The sequence below is a fragment of the Chroicocephalus ridibundus genome, chromosome 1 (assembly GCF_963924245.1).
Source record: "Chroicocephalus ridibundus chromosome 1, bChrRid1.1, whole genome shotgun sequence".
NCBI classification, from domain to species: domain Eukaryota; kingdom Metazoa; phylum Chordata; class Aves; order Charadriiformes; family Laridae; genus Chroicocephalus; species Chroicocephalus ridibundus.
Window position 1 is genome coordinate 139,877,102 of NC_086284.1, and position 18,194 is coordinate 139,895,295.

The 18,194-nt window shown below is 40.5% G+C and overlaps 1 protein-coding gene across 1 annotated transcript in view; it reads left to right on the forward strand.

Moving 5' to 3' along the window:
* The window catches only part of VWF (von Willebrand factor), a 144,147-nt gene that overhangs the window by 52,023 nt on the left and 73,930 nt on the right, over positions 1–18,194 (forward strand). Inside the window, exons 19-26 of the mRNA XM_063355778.1 lie at positions 2,800–2,903; positions 7,922–8,060; positions 9,761–9,895; positions 13,410–13,556; positions 14,203–14,343; positions 15,927–16,046; positions 16,402–16,558; positions 17,135–17,293. Coding sequence (XP_063211848.1) covers positions 2,800–2,903; positions 7,922–8,060; positions 9,761–9,895; positions 13,410–13,556; positions 14,203–14,343; positions 15,927–16,046; positions 16,402–16,558; positions 17,135–17,293 — 1,102 coding nt within the window. The remainder of the gene's footprint in view (positions 1–2,799; positions 2,904–7,921; positions 8,061–9,760; positions 9,896–13,409; positions 13,557–14,202; positions 14,344–15,926; positions 16,047–16,401; positions 16,559–17,134; positions 17,294–18,194) is intronic.

The window sequence follows — 18,194 nt, forward strand, 5'->3', positions numbered from 1 at the left end:
CTGAGGATGGTGCTTCATAAAATAAACATAAGGAGCATACAGCTAACATAGGAAAGAAAAGTCAAATGTAAACCCACACATATTGAGTGGTCTGTCCTAACATGTTTTTGACTTGTCTTTGCACAGAAATGGTGACAGGCTGTTTTAGTTAAAACGTTATCAGCTGTTGGGTTCTAATCTGACCCACTTCCTTTACTTAATCCCTTACTCCTTTATAACTTTGGCTGATTTTCTGCTGAAGCCCTCAGGTGTGTCAGGAGGAACAGAGTGAAAAACTGAGCTTCCCTTGACAGTGAGATACTCATCAAAATCGTGTTGACCGAGATTAAAATTCAGCCTCATCATGGCAGAGTTTAGGGGAGAGGAATTTTAAAGTTTCTGAAATCTGTAATATCGTCCTTCCTCTTGCAAGATTTGCCAAGTCTTAAGAATTAATAAGACAGAGCAAGGAAATGACGGACGTTTCTGTCAGATCCCCAAGTAGGGATGGGGTGGGGGGGATCATCAGCTAGTCAACCACTTACAATCCAACGGATGTGCTCTCAGGAGCATCATCATGAGGGTGTGAGATGGTGCAAACAGCAGCTGTTCTCATTACAAACCCGTGTCTTGCCTTGTGGTGGCCTCCCATCACCTCAGGCACTCAAGACTGTTAGATCCCCTGTATTAAATGCTATCTATTGATGGATTGAGAGGCTTCCACACAAAGTCCAGCTGTTTGTGAATAATGCCACTGGCCTAGTAGTACCACATGGTATTGTGCTCAATGACTTGTAACACAGCATGGCATCGGGCTGCCAGATATACCTGCGTTTGGATGTGGAGCCAATATGACCAGTAGATTGTGTGTTACTATTAACGAAATCACAATCTGTTGAGTTTTGCAGCAATTACTCTTAATTAGTTTTCTGGGCAAAGTCCATACTTCGGGTATTTATGTCCAGCTTTCTAAATCCCACCCACCCACCCACTCTGCAGTGTTCAGACAAGGTAGTCTTCCCTCTTTGTCCGTGGATTAACAGTTGCTGCGCTGTAGCTTCGTGGTGGCCAGACGTTTGTGGTGGAAATACTAATACCAGTCTATTAAGTTTTTAGAGTTGGGGATAGGCTGTGACTATCTTCATCTCAATGTGTTGAGGGAGCAAGTAGAAGAGGTCCTAAACCTCCTTTTACTAACCACATGCCTAATCCTAAATGTTGTACCCAGAGGCTAGCCCTCAAGTCTATTGTGACCTGTGTTGCTGAACACTGTGGAAAAGTTCAGAAACGTAGCCATGAAAGTGAAGTCATATATTGCTTTTTTTCCTGCGTGCCACCAGGAAGAAAGGAAGGAAGGAAGGAATTAAACACCCTTGGAAACATATGGTCTTTTCTGGCCTCATTTCTCCCTGTTCTTTCTGGAGATTAAGTCCGAGGCAGAGCCCCAGCTCTATCATCTAGAAAAGCATTTCTTTGTTTCCATCTTGCTTCTATCTGTGTGAGTTTATTTGGCATAATATAGCTCTCTATAAGCCACGGAGCATGTGGAGCTGCATATGAATGAAGGGTCTCTGGGCTGTGAAATCCTTTTTATTAGTAGTTCCCTGTGGCAGTTCTAGGTCCCTATAGGAAAAGGTAGAGCTGTTCTACTTTATTAACCTGGCGTTCAGACTACATTGATCTCATTGGCCTGTATTTAATGGTAAAAAAGAAACTATTTTAATGATTTTACAGAAAGAGTTTAAAGTGGGAAGGTGATATTTTGTGACTTTTGAACGAGAGGGCGGGGAAATGCTCTCCATTTCGGTATTCCGTGAAGCAAGAGCCAAACCTACCCCTGGCTTTGCAAAGTCACGTCCAAGTGAAAAACACCATAGCCAGCCTTCATTTTGTTTGATTCTCCAAAACTGGCTGCCTTCAAAATGGAAAGGGAGTAATCACAGAAAAAACAGAGAAAAGGAAGGAAAAAACCTGAATAGTCTAAAGGCATTATGTGGGGTTTCTTTTTTGCTGTCGTGGTTTTGGTGTTGGTCGTTTTTTTTTTCCCTTTTCTTTTTTTTTTTTTTTTTTTTAAGTGGGACAAATGGTTTGTTGTTATACAAAAAGAAACTAAGATCAGCAGGGTAAAACTGAAAAAGAAAAAATTGTCGACAGAACATAATGATCTATTCCCCAGAGACAGAGCCTGAGAGACTGGAAAAATGTTTCAAGTAGACTGGTATTTATCCTGCCTTATGGGGAATAAGTAGGCATTTGAAAGAAAATTAGCGTCTACTGCACTTTTCAGAGGCAAGCTGACAGAGGTGTTGTCTGTGACAAACGAATCTTCATTCTCACTTGAGTTCTTCTGGTACTGCGGCTCCTCGTCTCGTCCTTAGTGGTTGTCTTTCAGTTTTCAGCCCAGCTGAGCTCTACATCGGGCTGCTTTTCTGGTAGGCCATCCTTCATTTTGTTGTGTGTGAGAAGCATGTGCTGTTCAACTGCTCTCCGTACTCAGGTTGGCCTATTTTATCTTCGCCTCATCCTGGTTTTGGTCAAGTTGAACTTTCTCATCATGAGATTCTTCTATAATCTAATTTATTCTCCCAACAGCCTAAGTTGATGTTCAGCCACTGATACAAGACTGTGATTTGTGTGCCCATAGGTCTATTTATGTTAATGGGAAAAAATATTAGCAATGCTGTACCTTTCTTTAGATTGTCTTGAACCATTTCTCCGTCCTTTCCTTTATTCTTTATCCACATGTCCTTGTGCTTACTCCTCTGTGCGCTAGCACATACAAACAGGCCTGCGTGCTGACAAACTGTGTGTTTTGTGTAGGTGAGACATGAAAATAAATGTGTTGCTCCTGAGAGATGCCCGTGTTTTCACAACGGAAGAGAATATGCCAAGGGAGAGACGGTGACTAATGACTGCAACACCTGGTGAGCCACTGGAAGTGCATTTTTCTGTTTTTCTCTAGGGCACCTAACGTGTTTCTAATAAAACCAAATATTGTTTTCGTAACAGATCTATTTTATATAAAGTCAGGTTTTGCAGTGTAGTAACGCACGTATTCCACAGACCAGCATATTCCCTTTGCATGTTGCATGAAGACCACTGCAATATCAGGCAAAAACTGCACCTGGTACCTTACAAATAGGTAGTCTATGTGTCTGCGCACGTCCGCTGTAGCCACCAGCTAGTGGATTTGCTCCTTGATCTTGCAATGCAAGATAGCAATGTAGGCACTCCTCTGGGGTGGGAGGGATGGAGCCTGCATTTTGTCACTCAGCGCTGTCATACTTACCTTTTCTGCCATCTGGGGCTCTTCAAATCAGTCCTTTTCAGCCAGAAGCATGCATCAGCAGAAGGGGTGTGATATGCTAGCTATAATGTGACAGGAGCTCTTCAGGAAAATGTTAAAGAACAGGGCAGAAAAAGAGTTGACCTCTTGTAACTCAAACGAGTGCTCAGTCCATTGATATCTTTGAGGAGGGAAAAAAAAAAAGGGGCAGCGGGAAGAAGAGGGAGTTGGTGGTATCTTCTTAGAGGAAAAGAATAAGCGCTCCGTGTCTTTCACCTGCATCCCTATCTATCCTGTTTAGTTCTTGAAAAAGAATTTGTAGGTTCAAAAGAAAGTGCTGGCCTGTGAGATTTGCATGGAGGGAAACTCTTGGCACCACCTTGGGTAAAGTATAGGGTATTTGCCCATTGGACGGTTCTTGGCTTCTCCTGCACAGCACGCTTGTGGCATTGGAGAGGTGCTTTGCTCTCCATGTGTGCTTGTGGAGGGAACAGTGCCCATTCCTGCAGAGCTCCGAGTCCAAGGTGTAGGGCATCCAGCCACCAGCAGCGTGGAAACTGTTCTCTTTGAACTTAGACTTCAGAATCTCTCGTACATTTTACCCAAAATGTCCCTGCCCAGCTCTTTGGCACCCCCGGGAGCAGTGTTTCTGTTATCCTCTGTATGACTGGGTGGAGCTGGATCGGAGAATCAGCGCCATTAAAGAGTCGTAAGGTTTGGTTTTTGTGCGTTGATCTTTGAGCAACAGTGATTTCAAGTTTTGTATTTTTTAAACTGGTGGGACTGCTCCTAACTGGTTTAAGTTACACTTGGGTATAAGGTTTAATGGTTTTATATGGAAACATTGACCTTCCAATATTTTGTTTCATTTTTTTCCTTTGCAGCTACATATTACATTGTGAATTGTGTATTATAAGTAGGCCCAGGGAAAAGCAGGTTTGAAGGGTGGCAGACAGAGGAGAAGTTGATATCTTTATATATATATATATATATATATATAAAAAATATATATATATTTATACACACGATAACCTGCTTATATTGCATCTAGGTAAAAGTGACTCAGCTGAAAAACAGACACAACGAAAAGTTTGTTGAAGCAAGAAATGTAAGGTGTACAACTCCTAGGCATTGTTGTAAAACTTGCAGGATTCTTCACAAAAACCATGCACAGACTTTTTATTTTCAGTCATTCTTATGATCTTCAACCTTGAAATAGTCATAACCGCGTCGCTTCATTCTTGTAACTGCCCTTTTGTTTCTGGCGATGCCATTGTAAGTGACATTTCCTCTAATATGTAGAATTTTCTTCGATATCAGCATCAAGAAAATGTTAGAAATCGTGCTTTTTCTCATTGATTAAAAAGTTCTTCTCGTTTTGGGTATTTTTCTTGAATGTGAAAGTAAAATTGGAAATAAGGTCCATTCAAATATGCCACTAGAGCTTTTTTGAACTATGTGACTTTGAAAAGCTTCATGATAGTTCTCAGCAAATATCAAGTCAAATGTCATTTAGAAAGTTATATAGGGAATTATTATTGCTTTGAGAATTAATAAGAATTGAGAGTCTGCATTTTGGAGGTCAGATCTTCCTTTTCTTTTGTTTTTGCTTTTTGTACTGCTGTTGCAGGAGTTCTCATTCTCACTTGTTCTTAGCCAGATGTGAACACCTGCAAACGCAATATATGAGCCAGAGGTGTCAGATTTGGCTTTTATATTCGTCTTGACATATGGGAGACCCTAATTCATGAACAACGGAATGTCTCCAAGTCTAAGCTAGTGGCAAAACTTTTGTTATGCTATGTATTGGGAATTCATTGTAGAGCTCAGTGAAAATTTTTGAATAACATTTATGAAGCAGTACACCACAGAAATTTGCTAATCTGAATTTCGTTACAACACATACTTTATAATCTGTCCATGCACTTATATACAAAACTGCAGTCTTGCTCTACCTATTAGTAGAGATTTAATAGCACAGGGTGCAATAGTTTTCATGTTATGGATATTTTATTCTTTGAAGGAAATGTATTGCACAATATTTTTTATTCTGTGAAGTGTTATCAAGATTAACCAATGCTTATGCTTGGGTTAAGGCATTACTAGAGAACTCAGTTCCGTACCCATTTTTTCTTTGGTTAGCAATTTGATCTTGGGAAAGTACTTCAGGTTTTTTATCCCTGAGTTTTTACATCTGTAAAGCAGGGATAGAATTCCTCTTTCTCTGCCCTTATAGAGCTTGATTAGAAAATCCCTGGGGCAGTGATGGTGTCCATCTGCGTTCAAATAACATTTAGTAGATGAATGTTTCTCCAACCTCAAGCAAGCTATTGCTTATTAGATTATTAAATTATTATTATTAGATTAGATAATTAGATAAAGTGTCAGATGCTGTTCTAACTCCCCAAAATTAATAACAAACAAAAGAATGAGCAGATTTTATGCTTCATTAACCTTGTTTTTTATTTTGTTTGCTCAGTCTCTTGCTAGTTAGCAAATCAATTTATTTCACTGATCAAAAGGCTGTGGATGCCAATGGAAAGATCTCCCTTCATACCTGCAGCTTCTGTAGCAAGGCATGTGGTTCTCCAGGGTACCTCTGAAAAAGGGCAAGAGGACTGGGTGGATCCTCTGAAGTCACTTCTTATCCTTATTTCTGTTTCCCTCTTTCCCTCATTTTAACATAAGGATAATGGTATTTACCTCCTTGAGCCTTATTTATCACGGTACCATGTAAGATTTAGATTATTATGTATCACAGCGATCAAAGGATACAAATGTTCTTGGAAACTCTCATAAATTTAATAATGATTGGTGTTGAATATGTCTGGTTTGATGTTATCATGAAGACTAGGAGCCCTACTAAGTTTCTTCCTGTCTGTTACACTGAAACCAATTGACTGACACGAAGATAAGAGAATTGGCTTTCTTTGCATTTTGATTATCCACTCACAAGGTGTTCAACCCTGTGGTTTGGTTTTCTTTAGTTCTGTTTTGTTTTTTAAAACAAACCAAAACCCAAAGCAACAAAAAAACAAAAAGTGCAAAAAGAGTGCGAAAGAAGGGATGAAACCAAAAAGAACTCTGTCCCTTTCGTTATGGCATCACTGATTTTGTACGATAATGACAGCCATGTGGATGTAATGGTATTAAGACCTGAACTCTTTGTCTGACCACTCTTCAGAACTCCCCTCTCCCTAAAAAAACAAGGCAGGATCTTGTTTTCCTTTGCATGTCAATATGTCCTCTTTTTTTTTCTTGCATATCCTGTGCTTGTGAGGAAGTCTAGGAGATGTCCTTGGCAACATCACTTGCAAGCTATACAGGCAGGGAACCACTGGTGTATCTCCCTTCATGATCAGGGGTCTTGTCACATCTTGTCACATCTTTTGTCGCATGCGCAGAGGTTTAACTTGGAGTCCTATTTGCATGTTGCCAAAGTTGAATTCTCCTGTAGGGCAGACATTCTGGTTTGACCACCACAGGAGACCTCAGGGAATAGTATCACACCACAGGAGACTTTCCTCAGAGGCTGTATGTATATATGCACCTATGTAAAGAAAAAGAATTATTTCTATCCATGTGTGCGTTCTTCTCAGACCGTGAGGTAACGTCTGCAATTGCTAGGTCAGATAAACTATAATGAAAAATGAATTTAATTTAAGAACAGAGACACCTCTTTGGAGAAGGGTAGTATTATACTCAAGTATATAATCTGAACAAAAGCCACTGGGCAGACTGAATTATAGCCCTGGTTACTTGGTCCCAGAAGTTGATCACTAGAGTAAATGCATGTCCTTTGGCATCAGTTAGATATTAAATTTACCACTATTTTGGCTTTCAATGGGAGAAAAATGGACAGTACTGCAAATAACAACAGAGTTGCTGATATACTTTGTATTTAATCTGTAATGGTCCTTAGAGGGTAATCAATCTGTTTTTCTAAAATGTTACTCAGAGCAGAGCAGGATGTCCAAAATAAAATACTAATAGTATTATGAAATAGTCTATCAGGCTCTATCCAGGCCTTTTTTTTTTTTTTTTTTTTTGTAATAGGGAAGTTCAAAAAGCATGTACTCCTACATGCAGCTTGTAAGAAAAAAGGAAACACATTCCTTATTCATTTATCATGTTAATGCACTATTTGGATTTATGCATCCAATACTAATGTATGCTAATTTCTGTTAATGAGAGAGATTGTCATCTGGTGCACGGTAGTGTAACATCGTTATGGACGTCTATCTAGAGAAGGATTCCAGCAGCCCAGGCATGGAGCCCTCTAAGAGTACCTTCTCAAGGCCAAACAGAGAGAGGATCTGCTGGGGACATACCTAGGGACAAACAGCAGTACAGAAAACTGCAGAGGGTCCTCACAGAGGTGCAGCTGATGTCTGGGTTAAGACACAGAGGGGAACAATGCTCCTCTTTGGTCTGCAGTAGGTTACTCCTTGACCCAGGCCCAGGAAAAGGAGCAGAACAAGGCAAAATAGTAGTTTATCACCACTTGTGTGTCTTTTGGAGAGTCTTCAGATCATGAGCTCCCTGGAGGCAGAAACTTGTGCTCTTTCACTTTGCCTATAGGACCTTGCTTTCTCTTGCTTATTATATACATTGGAAATAATGATAACCGTCACTGACTCATTTTCTCTGTTACAGCGTGTGCCATGGCCGAAAGTGGGAATGCACCAAAAATACCTGTGATGGCACCTGCACTGTCATTGGTACAGCCCATTATTTGACATTTGATGGATTGAAATACAAGTTTCCAGGAAACTGTCAGTATGTATTAGTTCAGGTAAGAACATGTCAAACGCTGAAGCTGTCTGATAATACGCTTGTTTTACACGGGGAGAGAAGTCCAACATTTGGATAAATCACAGTGAAATATTCTTAATTACTAAGCCAGATGTATGGTAGAGGAGAGTAGAGCTTATTAATGACTTCAGAAATGCCTTGAGAACTTTGAAGATTGCATTGTGCTCTATAAAAATTAGTTAGGTTGTCATGTGTCTAGCTGGCAGTCGTAAAGCATATGATAGCAGCATCGTACAGAGAGGAGCTATCTGAACCTCATCTCTAACAAGGAATTTTAGTTACCCATAAACCAATCTTTCCTCATTCCCCACTAGCCTCTTTATCCCGTAGCAGTGGCTTACTGTCCGAGTGAGACAAGAAGTGCTCGATGAACCTTCTCTAAATGCGTTCAGAGCACAGACTCTGCTTTTTCACTTTGGCAAAGTCATTGGTCTGGTCTATGCACTAACCTATTTGGAGTACATCGACAATATCCATTTTCTTCGTAGCAAAGAGGAGAGGTGGATAAAAATACAGGACACTAACATCAGCCTAAAATTTGTGGGAGAGGCCAGAAATTGAGAGAGCTAAATAAGATTAAGGTTCATCTACAGATGCAAATCATTGTGTATTTGAAAATGTGTGTGCAAGAGAGGAAGGATTTCTCTGAAAATTTGTTCTAAAACTAGATGGATCCACTTCTAATTGACAACAACAGTCTTCCACAGTTACAAAGTGTCACGTTTCTTGGGTGGGCTACTTTTTTTTTCCCCACAGGCTTCTTTCATGAGGCACATTCCTCCTTGCAGCTCTCCTTGGCAGGAAAGTGTGATCAACTTATCTCTGGCTAGGTCTTTGAAATATGCTCTCACCTTATGCCAGCTGGATTACCTTAGAAGGATGATTGCTCTGACGCTAGTGAGAGCTCTGCGTGAAGGTCTTATGGGAAGTAATAGAATACAGTACTACAAAACTACTTAAAATGAAAATGGGATCTGTTTTCCTCATATGACAAACACAGACAACTATAGACAGGGTCTTTTTCTTAAAAGGTATATACTGAAGCCCAAAAACCGAAAAGTCCTGAGAGTCATGAGTCATCATATAAATGTAGTACAAACTCTCCATGTATCTCAGAGATATTTGACTTAAAAGAAAATCAATACATTAAACTTCATAATTGCTCCCCAAGAAATAAGTTGACATTATTATAATTATTATTCATGTACAGGTAGGAAAACATAGGCATCAAACTTTTTGCTCAAGACTTTGCAGCAAGTTTCTTTCTAACCCTTCTTTCTAACCTAACCTTCTAGGTTTATATTTTTATTTTATCATTGAAGCTGCAGAGTCTTGTTTTCACTGTTAAGCCAATTAATTTCTCTGTGTTAAGATGTACACTGTGCCCATTGTACATTTTTAAAATACCACAGATACTGCGATGGCATGGATCCTCCCTGCAAAATAGGCATGTGTGTGTGTCACTGGCAGAGTGGACCTTGCTTTTGAGGGGTGGCCCACACGAATATCAACATTAAGTACAAAGTAAATTAATTTGGGAGCAGTTGACATGCCAACGTATATCTTACTGGCCACAGAGTACACAGGGTACTATCTGAGCCTTCCTTTTTCTCTATAGATCTGTATGTGTTTTTCAAATGTTCTACATTAATGACTCATTCATTTATTTTTGTCTGATAGGATTTCTGCAAGGATGACTCTGGGACATTCCGGATACTAATTTCAAATGAAGGCTGTGGATTCACTGGAGAAAAGTGCACAAAAAGGGTTATCATTCTGTATGAAAGCGGGGAAATAGAGTTGCTTAACGGAAATGTATGTACACTTCTGTTCTCTTTTCCTGTTTTGGGGAAAAGAATTTCAGGTTGTTTAGTAAGATGGGGCATGAATGACCTTATGCTTGGTGGTCCTTGAAAATTAGATCATAAAATGAACACATTAGCGGGATTAGAATTATCTATTTTGCTCCCAGAGGTATAATGCCATTTTGGTATTTCTGTTTGATGCCAATAAATTTGTCTCAGACAAGAATGCAATTCAGTGCAAGCTCACATGAGGAGTGCCGTTTCTAAACATGGGACATCTTAGTCTTTCTCAAGCAAGGTTAAGTGCAAGGAAGAGAAGAAGTGATTGACCCATGACTAGTGAAACTTCACATCTAATTTAGGTTTGAAGGACTGAGAACACAGTTAAAAAAAGAAGTCATGAATCAAAGAAGTTGATACAGCAGAAGCAAATGTCACTATCCTTTCCCTTGCTAAATTGTCAGGTGGAAAATCCAGATGACTGGATTCTTTTTTTCCCCACTTTCCTACCAACAGACACTGAAGAATTAACCAAGAATCACCCCCACCTCCCTCCACAGCAGGAAACAAGCTTTCCGAAGGGCAGAGTTCAGCTCGTTGCCTTGGGCACTGTAACAATTAAGACCGTCTGTGTGCGCAAACATTACAGAGCTACAGTGGATTATAGTGTTTCAATCGCTCAGTTTTCAGAAGTACTGTGCTCTGAACTGGCATCTGGACCAGAGATTTGGAAAAATGTTCCCAGTGAAACGTGAAACTGCTCTGGGTTTGCCTTGTTTTGGGTTAACAAAGCTGAACCGGGTTTTGCATAGCCTGCAAATTGCCTGCAAATTGCTGCATGCCACTGATGCCTGACAGGAACGCGTGCATTGGCGTTATTAACATTATTAACAGTGGCTGTTATTAACAGTGTCTGTGCTGTGCATTTTGACAGCATATGATCTCTGTAGGCCTTTGGGTTCAGGAGGAATGAACATAAGACCTATTGGTTGCCCAACCAATTATTTATTTCTAATAGTAAAGAATCCCCTGCACAGGGATCATCAGTCCATAGATCCAGGCCTTGTCTGAAAAGCTCTTCAGGGGACACATTTTTCACAAGAGCTGTGATTCTCTTTGAACACCTAAGTAAGGGTCAGAAAAGATAGGGGGTGATTAGGCATGCAGCAGCTCCAGCAGCAGAGGGTGGTTAGTTCCTGAGAGAGTATGTCCTTGCAAGAGCTAGGTCTGTATCACAAGACTGTCCACATGACTTTGACTGAATTTTTGGCTGGCTGTCTAGAGAGCTTAAGGCTCAGTGTAATATCTAGAGAAGGTATTCTTAGAAACAACAGTGACCAAAAAAGAGATAGAAGAAAAATATATAAGGAAATAATACGGAAGAATAGTAAGGGAAAAAAACCTGATATGAAGACTCTTAGGCAAAGTCTTACGCAGTGATGACTTCCTACACTCATTCCACAAGAATCCTTAGAAGCAAGCAGGGTAATCAAGTTAGTTTTTTTTGCCATTGAAATGTTTCCAAGAAGCATTGTTTTAAGATTATATTGTTTTGAGAGCGGCCCCTAGTTTTAAGTAAATGCGGGCTTAATTGAAGTATTTGCATGTTATGGTTCTGGCTCACATTAAAAAAAAAATTATCATGAAATGGACTTCGCTCTTCTGAAAAAAATAAATCTGCCAGTTTGCAAGGTCAAAAGTTTATGACTTCATGGTTGGGCAAAAAGCCTCCATAAACATAGAAATTTTGTAATTTCGGTCAACCTCCCAGCTCAGCGTTGTCCTCCTCTGTTTTTTGCCTGAGTTTGGAAGGACAGAGACTACTATATTTGGAAGATAAGCGACCAGGTGTTGACTAGACTGTGTAGTAACACATTGGGCGTAGGTGAAGATGAAAAAGCTTCCAGTTCCTGAAATATATTTTAACATATTCTTCCCTAAAGACATTGAAGACCCTCTTCAGGAGATCCTTGAAGGATGTGAACTGTCTTCTCTGGGGATAAAGGTTGCTGATAATAACGCAGAGATGAAGAGAACTGAATTATAGTGCTGAGCTTTTACTGAATTGAGCAAGAAAGAATAGTGGGATAAGGAAATGTTTTGCCCTCAAACTAGAGAGTGGGTGAATGGTTTGTGAACTCCTCTTTCTCCCTTGCTTTAATCACTATTTGTACTGATTGAAAGCTTTCATCTGCCTCTTGCAGAATTAAGCAGTTTTCGGTTAATGCATTAGTGGTGCTTAAAGTAACAGCCATGCCAGACCTTTCTCTCCAACTGTGGTTAATAATCCTATTACGGTTCCCACTGAAAGGGGATTATGGTGTGAAAGAAAGGATTTTAAATTAATCTCTTAAATTCTTAGTAGCTGGAGGCGGTGAATTTGCAGCCAGATGGAAAGAGAAAGAGGCACGCAGGGGAAGTAAAAGTGATGAAAAAATGAAGACACTGAAAGGAATCTCTCAGGATTTTTCCTGTTGGTATAGCTGGTTGGGAAGAAAGTCCTTCCTGACTTCAGAATCAGACTCTGGTCCTTCAGAGGCCACCAATGCGCGTGGTTCTCCCAGTTCACATTACTTTTAAACCTAGCCAGCCCATTTGTCGCTGCCTGCCTCAGGAGCATAGAACTGTTGGTTTCCTAAAAAGATGCAATTAAAATAAAATGTAACTATTCAGTGAAGCACTGACCAAAGACTAAACTGATCATTAATTGGGTATACCCTGTCCTCTTTATCAGCCCTCCTTCTGTTTGTCAGTCATTGCTTTGTGCGCTAGCATTTGTGGTGAGTGTATGTTATACCCTGGGAGCACAAGCGACGTTGCCTCATTCAAAATTATAGATACCTGATGAGATTGGATCCCAATTTGCTGTTCAGAAGTGTTGTTTCTAAGTCCCTTACCTGTACCTTGCTTACAGTTTTGCAAGTACTCCGGAGCATCTACATAGTGTATGGGAAGTATCTGTTCCCAGGAGAACAGTGTATCTGAGAATGGCTTTAATCTATGAGGATGTGTCCCACTGGGAAAGTAACCTACATCAAATGGGAATTAGAGACACAGTCACAGAATCACAGAATGGTAGGGGTTGGAAGGGACCTCTGGAGATCATCTAGTCCAACCCCCCTGCCAGAGCAGGGTCACCTAGAGCAGGATGGATAGGAATGCATCCATTCAGGTTTTGAATATCTCCACAGAAGGAGACGCCACCACCTCTCTGGGCAGCCTGTTCCAGTGCTCTGCCACCCTCAAAGTAAAGAAGTTTTTCCTCATGTTGAGATGGAGTTTCCTGTATTCCATTTTGTGTCTGTTGCCCCTTGTCCTGTTGCTGGGCATCACTGAAAAGAGTCTGGCCCCACCCTCTCGACACCTGCCCTTTAGATACTTATAAGCACTGATGAGATCCACTCTGTCTTCTCCAGGCTAAACAGACGCAATTCTCTCAGCCTTTCCTCATGAGAGCGGTGCTTCATTCCCTTGATCATTTTCACAGTCCTATGTCAATAGCAAAATGTGCTTTTCTTGATCAGGTAAACATCAAGGTACCTCCTAAAGATGACAGTGATTTGGAAGTCATGAAGTCTGGCCGTTATTACATCATTTTACTGGGCAAAAGCATCAGTGTGACCTGGGATCTGGCCATGGGAGTCTCAGTTATCTTAAAAGGCAACTTCAAAGTGAGTGGTTTTTGCTTTACTACTTATTCTCCCTAAAGAATGCACTTACCCTGTCTCTGGGGAGTAGCATTTTTTTAATGCAGACATATACTGATAGAGTTCCGTGGAGTATTAGGCACTTGCTTGAAAATGAAGGGATTTTTTTTGTAATACTGTAAGGGTTGCTTACTTTCCCGGTAGTTCAAGCGTAAGGGATAAATTCTGGGTCATTGGAGATGAGCTATGACAGGAAGGATGAATGCTGTCATGCCTCAGAATAACTATGCCTTGAGTGATTTCTTCTGTATTCAAAAAAAGCAGTATAAAGAGCCAGATTTACTAGTGATGGTGATAGGACAATCACCTCCATAAATAATGTGGGATCGTAGGGACGTACTCCAAACAGATCCAACAGGCACCACTGAGTTGTCATCTTGCTTTCTGGAGCCCTTGGAGACAGTATGGTCCTACTTTCAGGAAAGCAGAATGCGAATAGGAGCTAAACTTTCTCTGTGAGAGACTATATCTATTTTAGTGAACTTGGCAAGGCCAGGGATAATTCGGTTTTTAAGCCATTAAAGCACTAAGCTAAAAAGACTTCTTAACAAAACCCCGAGCCAGTCTACAGATGTAAGTTTTATGTATTTTGTGTTTCTTTCCCTGCAAGGATCAAGTGTGTGGTCTGTGTGGAAATTTTGATGGAATCCAAAACAATGATTTGACCAGCAGCAATGAACACGTTGAAGTTGATCCAGTTGACTTTGGGAATTCTTGGAAAGTTAATCCACACTGTGCTGATGTTGAAAAGGTGATTGCGAATGAACTGTGAAAACGAATTAATACAGGTTACAGTATCAGTCAAGAGTGGGCAAAGAGGTTTGAAAGGATAAAAAGAAATAGAAATTAACTCCTTCCCTCATATTTTTTGCCAAATAATATTATTTCTTGAAATCTGATAAAAGATCAATTAACTTATTTAAGGCCTCTGTGCTGCCTGGCTTCAGACGAACATTAAAATAGCCAATCTGTATGGTAGAGGCTGTTCATGAAGTTTGCCAGCCCAGATGCTTGAAATCCAGGTATAACTGGAAATCTCATTTTAGAGCTTAATCTAAAAAACCCAGCTGTAATCTTCAGACAGGCGGAGTTCAGATAAAAATTTCATATTTCCCTGTGCAAACTTCTATATCCCAAATTTTAGTCTGTCCGTTTATGCACAGATTAATTTCTTTGTGTATGCTTCTTTTGGATCATTCAGTTATTATTTTCAGATTGGAGAGGCTTGAATGGAAAAAGCAAGATACAGGACAGGATGTAAGACCTTATTGACATGCTATCACTGCTTCTGAATATTGAGGAGGTTACCTGCTATCTGAAAGTGTTATCTATGTCCTGGTGCCAGAGACTAGGTGATTTCACGGGGTACTAGTTATGCTACACATGAGAGTGTACTTCCTTTTTACGAAATACGGAGTTTTTGAAGAATGCAATTGAATAATGTCTTGTCTTGACAATAGTTATGACCAAAAGTATTTCCAAATCAGAAAGTGAGAGGAAATAACTTGAAGATTACTTGTTTTGACATTTGTAAAATGAAACATTTCATTCAGATGATGCTTTTAAGGCTGAAACTTTCTCCTGAAAATTCATCTAATTTTTTCAAAGAGAGAAGGGGGGGAAAAGAAGTCCTTTTTTTAGGTATTACCTTAAAAGATTTAAATTATCAGAAAATAAAATGAAGCATTTATTTTTGATCACATGAAATCTTTTGGGTTAATTTGATAAATTATGTGCAAGTGTAACACAGCCACAGTATTACCTTGCTGAATGTCACTTTTTAGATATGACTTGATCGTAGCACCAGAAGAAGTTGCAATAGTGAGGACTGAGACCACAGGGTGAGACTGAGAAGGAGAAGCTCCTCTTTTCAGTGTAATAGGCACAGGACAGGACCTCCAAACTATTTCCATGATAAATGCCGTGTCAATACTAGTGCTCCTTGTTAGATAAATTAAATGAGAGAGGGGGAGACTACTGAGCAGTGGCCATGGACTACTGAGCAGTCTTATTGTCTGCTTAAGACTGATCGTATTTGCAAGTCTCATGGGCCTTCTGTAGAGCTGTGAATGATCGTTTTTCAGGGTGGATGTTTGGTACAGTGGGACTTTTCATCATCAAAATATCTATGTTAGAAATGCAGCGTACAAGTAAGAGCTGGAGAAAATGCAGGAGGTGACCTGCTCTACTCTGTGTTCTGCCGTTCTGTTCCTGACAATTTCCTCTATCATGAAAAATGTCTAGTGCTAGTGAATCTCTTGCTTCACTGTGAAGAGTCCAGAGGTCGTGAAGGCGAGGCTAATGCAATGTGTGCTTGTATCTCACGTTATTAAGCCCAACCAGGAACAGACCTTGATGTCTCCGCTGTGTAATGGAAACGTAGTGAAGCAGGTGATGGTAGAAACGTCATGCAGCATTTTGTCTGGGGATCTCTTTGAAGAATGCAAAAAACTTGTGAGTATTGTGTCATGTGTTTCACATTCTTCAATTCTGCGTGATCTGTGCTGACACTGGTTACAGCTGCGGGGAAAAGTATGGTTGTGCTGACAGCACACGGGGCTTGGAGGAGGCTGACTAATTGACGTTCTCCTCTCTGACCCTGTCCTGTAGCTGATGCTTCATGGGTAAATGCAAGATAGCCCTAGTAGAAAGCTATAGAATAACTTCTGCTTGAAGATCTGCACTGATTTGTGCGGCAGACACCTCAACCCTTAGTGAAAGGAGCAGGCAAACCATCTGAAGGTTAAATGTGTCTAGAAGAAGGAGATGAGGGGAATCGGTGACTGTACCCCGTATTTCTCTTTTGTAGGTGAATCCTGAGCCCTACATAGATATTTGCATGTATGACACTTGTGCTTGCGAATCTATTGGGGACTGTGCTTGCTTCTGTGATGCTATAGCAGCCTATGCACATGTCTGTGCACAAAAAGGTGTTGCTGTCCACTGGAGATCACCAGCTCTGTGCCGTAAGTATGGGGTAGATGAAGAATTGGGTGAAAAGGTTCATGCTTTTTATCAGTAAGCTGTTGGCTCAGATAAACTGTTCTTACCCAGCTCTGCTCCTACTGGTGTCTGGAGAAGTTCACTTTAATGGGACTGGGCTAGCAGCTCACAGTGACATTTCCTCTCCCTTTTCTATTTATGTTCAGAGCCATACCTGGAAAAAACATCCCCTCAATAAAGGGATATAATAGCCTGGGGTACAAACAAATGTAGACAAAGAAAAGGTTTCTGTACATTTTCTTTTTTTTTTTTTTTTTAAATTAAAATTTGAAGATCCTCTTTTTGCAGTTGTTTTTATCAAAAAACCCCACCCAAAACCTCTGATCTAGAGCAAGTACTTCATTATGTGAAAAAACTTTTAAGTGTGGAGAAGTGGTCTGGTCTGAATGTAGTAAAATATTTTTATTTAAAGATGGAAATCTTTCTTTTTCTATGCATATGTGGTCCGCTTCGTACCAAGTTTGGTGTCATAGTTTTGAGAGGCATGGTGAATACACTCTGGTTTGATTTTTCTTGCCTCCAATTCTTTCACTCCATAGCACAAAGCTGCGAGGACCTGAATAAACAAGAATTAGATTATCAGTGTGAATGGCGATATAATACCTGTGGACCCGCTTGTCCTGTAACGTGCCAGCACCCACAGCCTTTGGAGTGCCCTCTGCAGTGTGTGGAAGGATGCCATGTACACTGCCCTGCAGGTAAGTCCACCTTTTCCTTCAAGCCGTGACTTACCTTTTTCTGCAATTCTCCTGGTACTCATAGGTATTGCTGTAGAGTCTTCCCCTTGCCCCCAGGTGTTCCTATTGCATGAAAAAAAGATCTTACAGTCCAGAAACATTCACATATTTGTAAGGTTGGAGATTTCAAAAGACTTAGATGTAGCAGTTAATTCCTTAACAGGCTTACTGATGTGTTGTCACAACAATTTCTTACTGCATAAGGAGGAAGCTTGTTTGGCATCCTGGTTTGAGTTTGTGAAATGAGCACAGTGTGTGGAGAGCATGAGGTGGTGCCTAGAAGAGGAGAATGAAATACTGTCAGGAAGAAGGAGAGAGGGTGGGAACAGGTTGATAAGAAAGGAAGACAGGAGTATTAGGGGCTGTGTAGCAACACAGATTGTTGACTAAGTAGGGTATGAATTTGTGCTGGACACTCATAAAATGCTCTCCTTCAGCGCAACTACTGCAGTGGGGGAGACCCATCACCTTGACCTGCTTACTACCTCCAAGGCTCTGATGCTCCTGAGAGTGCCCAGCAGGCATCCTCCTGCGAGCCTGAGCCTTTCAGCTTAACTGTTCCCAACAACTATCTTGAAGAAGGAAGAAAGGAAAAAAAATGGGAAATACGGGGTGGGGAGAGAAAAGACAGACAGAAAGGGAAAGAGTGAAAGACAAGCAAGATCCAAAAGGAGATTGAAAACTCAGATGAATAAATAGCTTCTCAAGGCAAAGTGAGAAGACATGAAGGCAAAGAAAGAAGGTATTTTAAGACCTAAAATGGCTATTCTGGGCCCTGCTATCTCTGACCAGAGTGAGGTAGGGGATACCAGGGGAAATAAATAATATACATGTAGAAAGAAAAATGCCGTTTTCTTCTGTT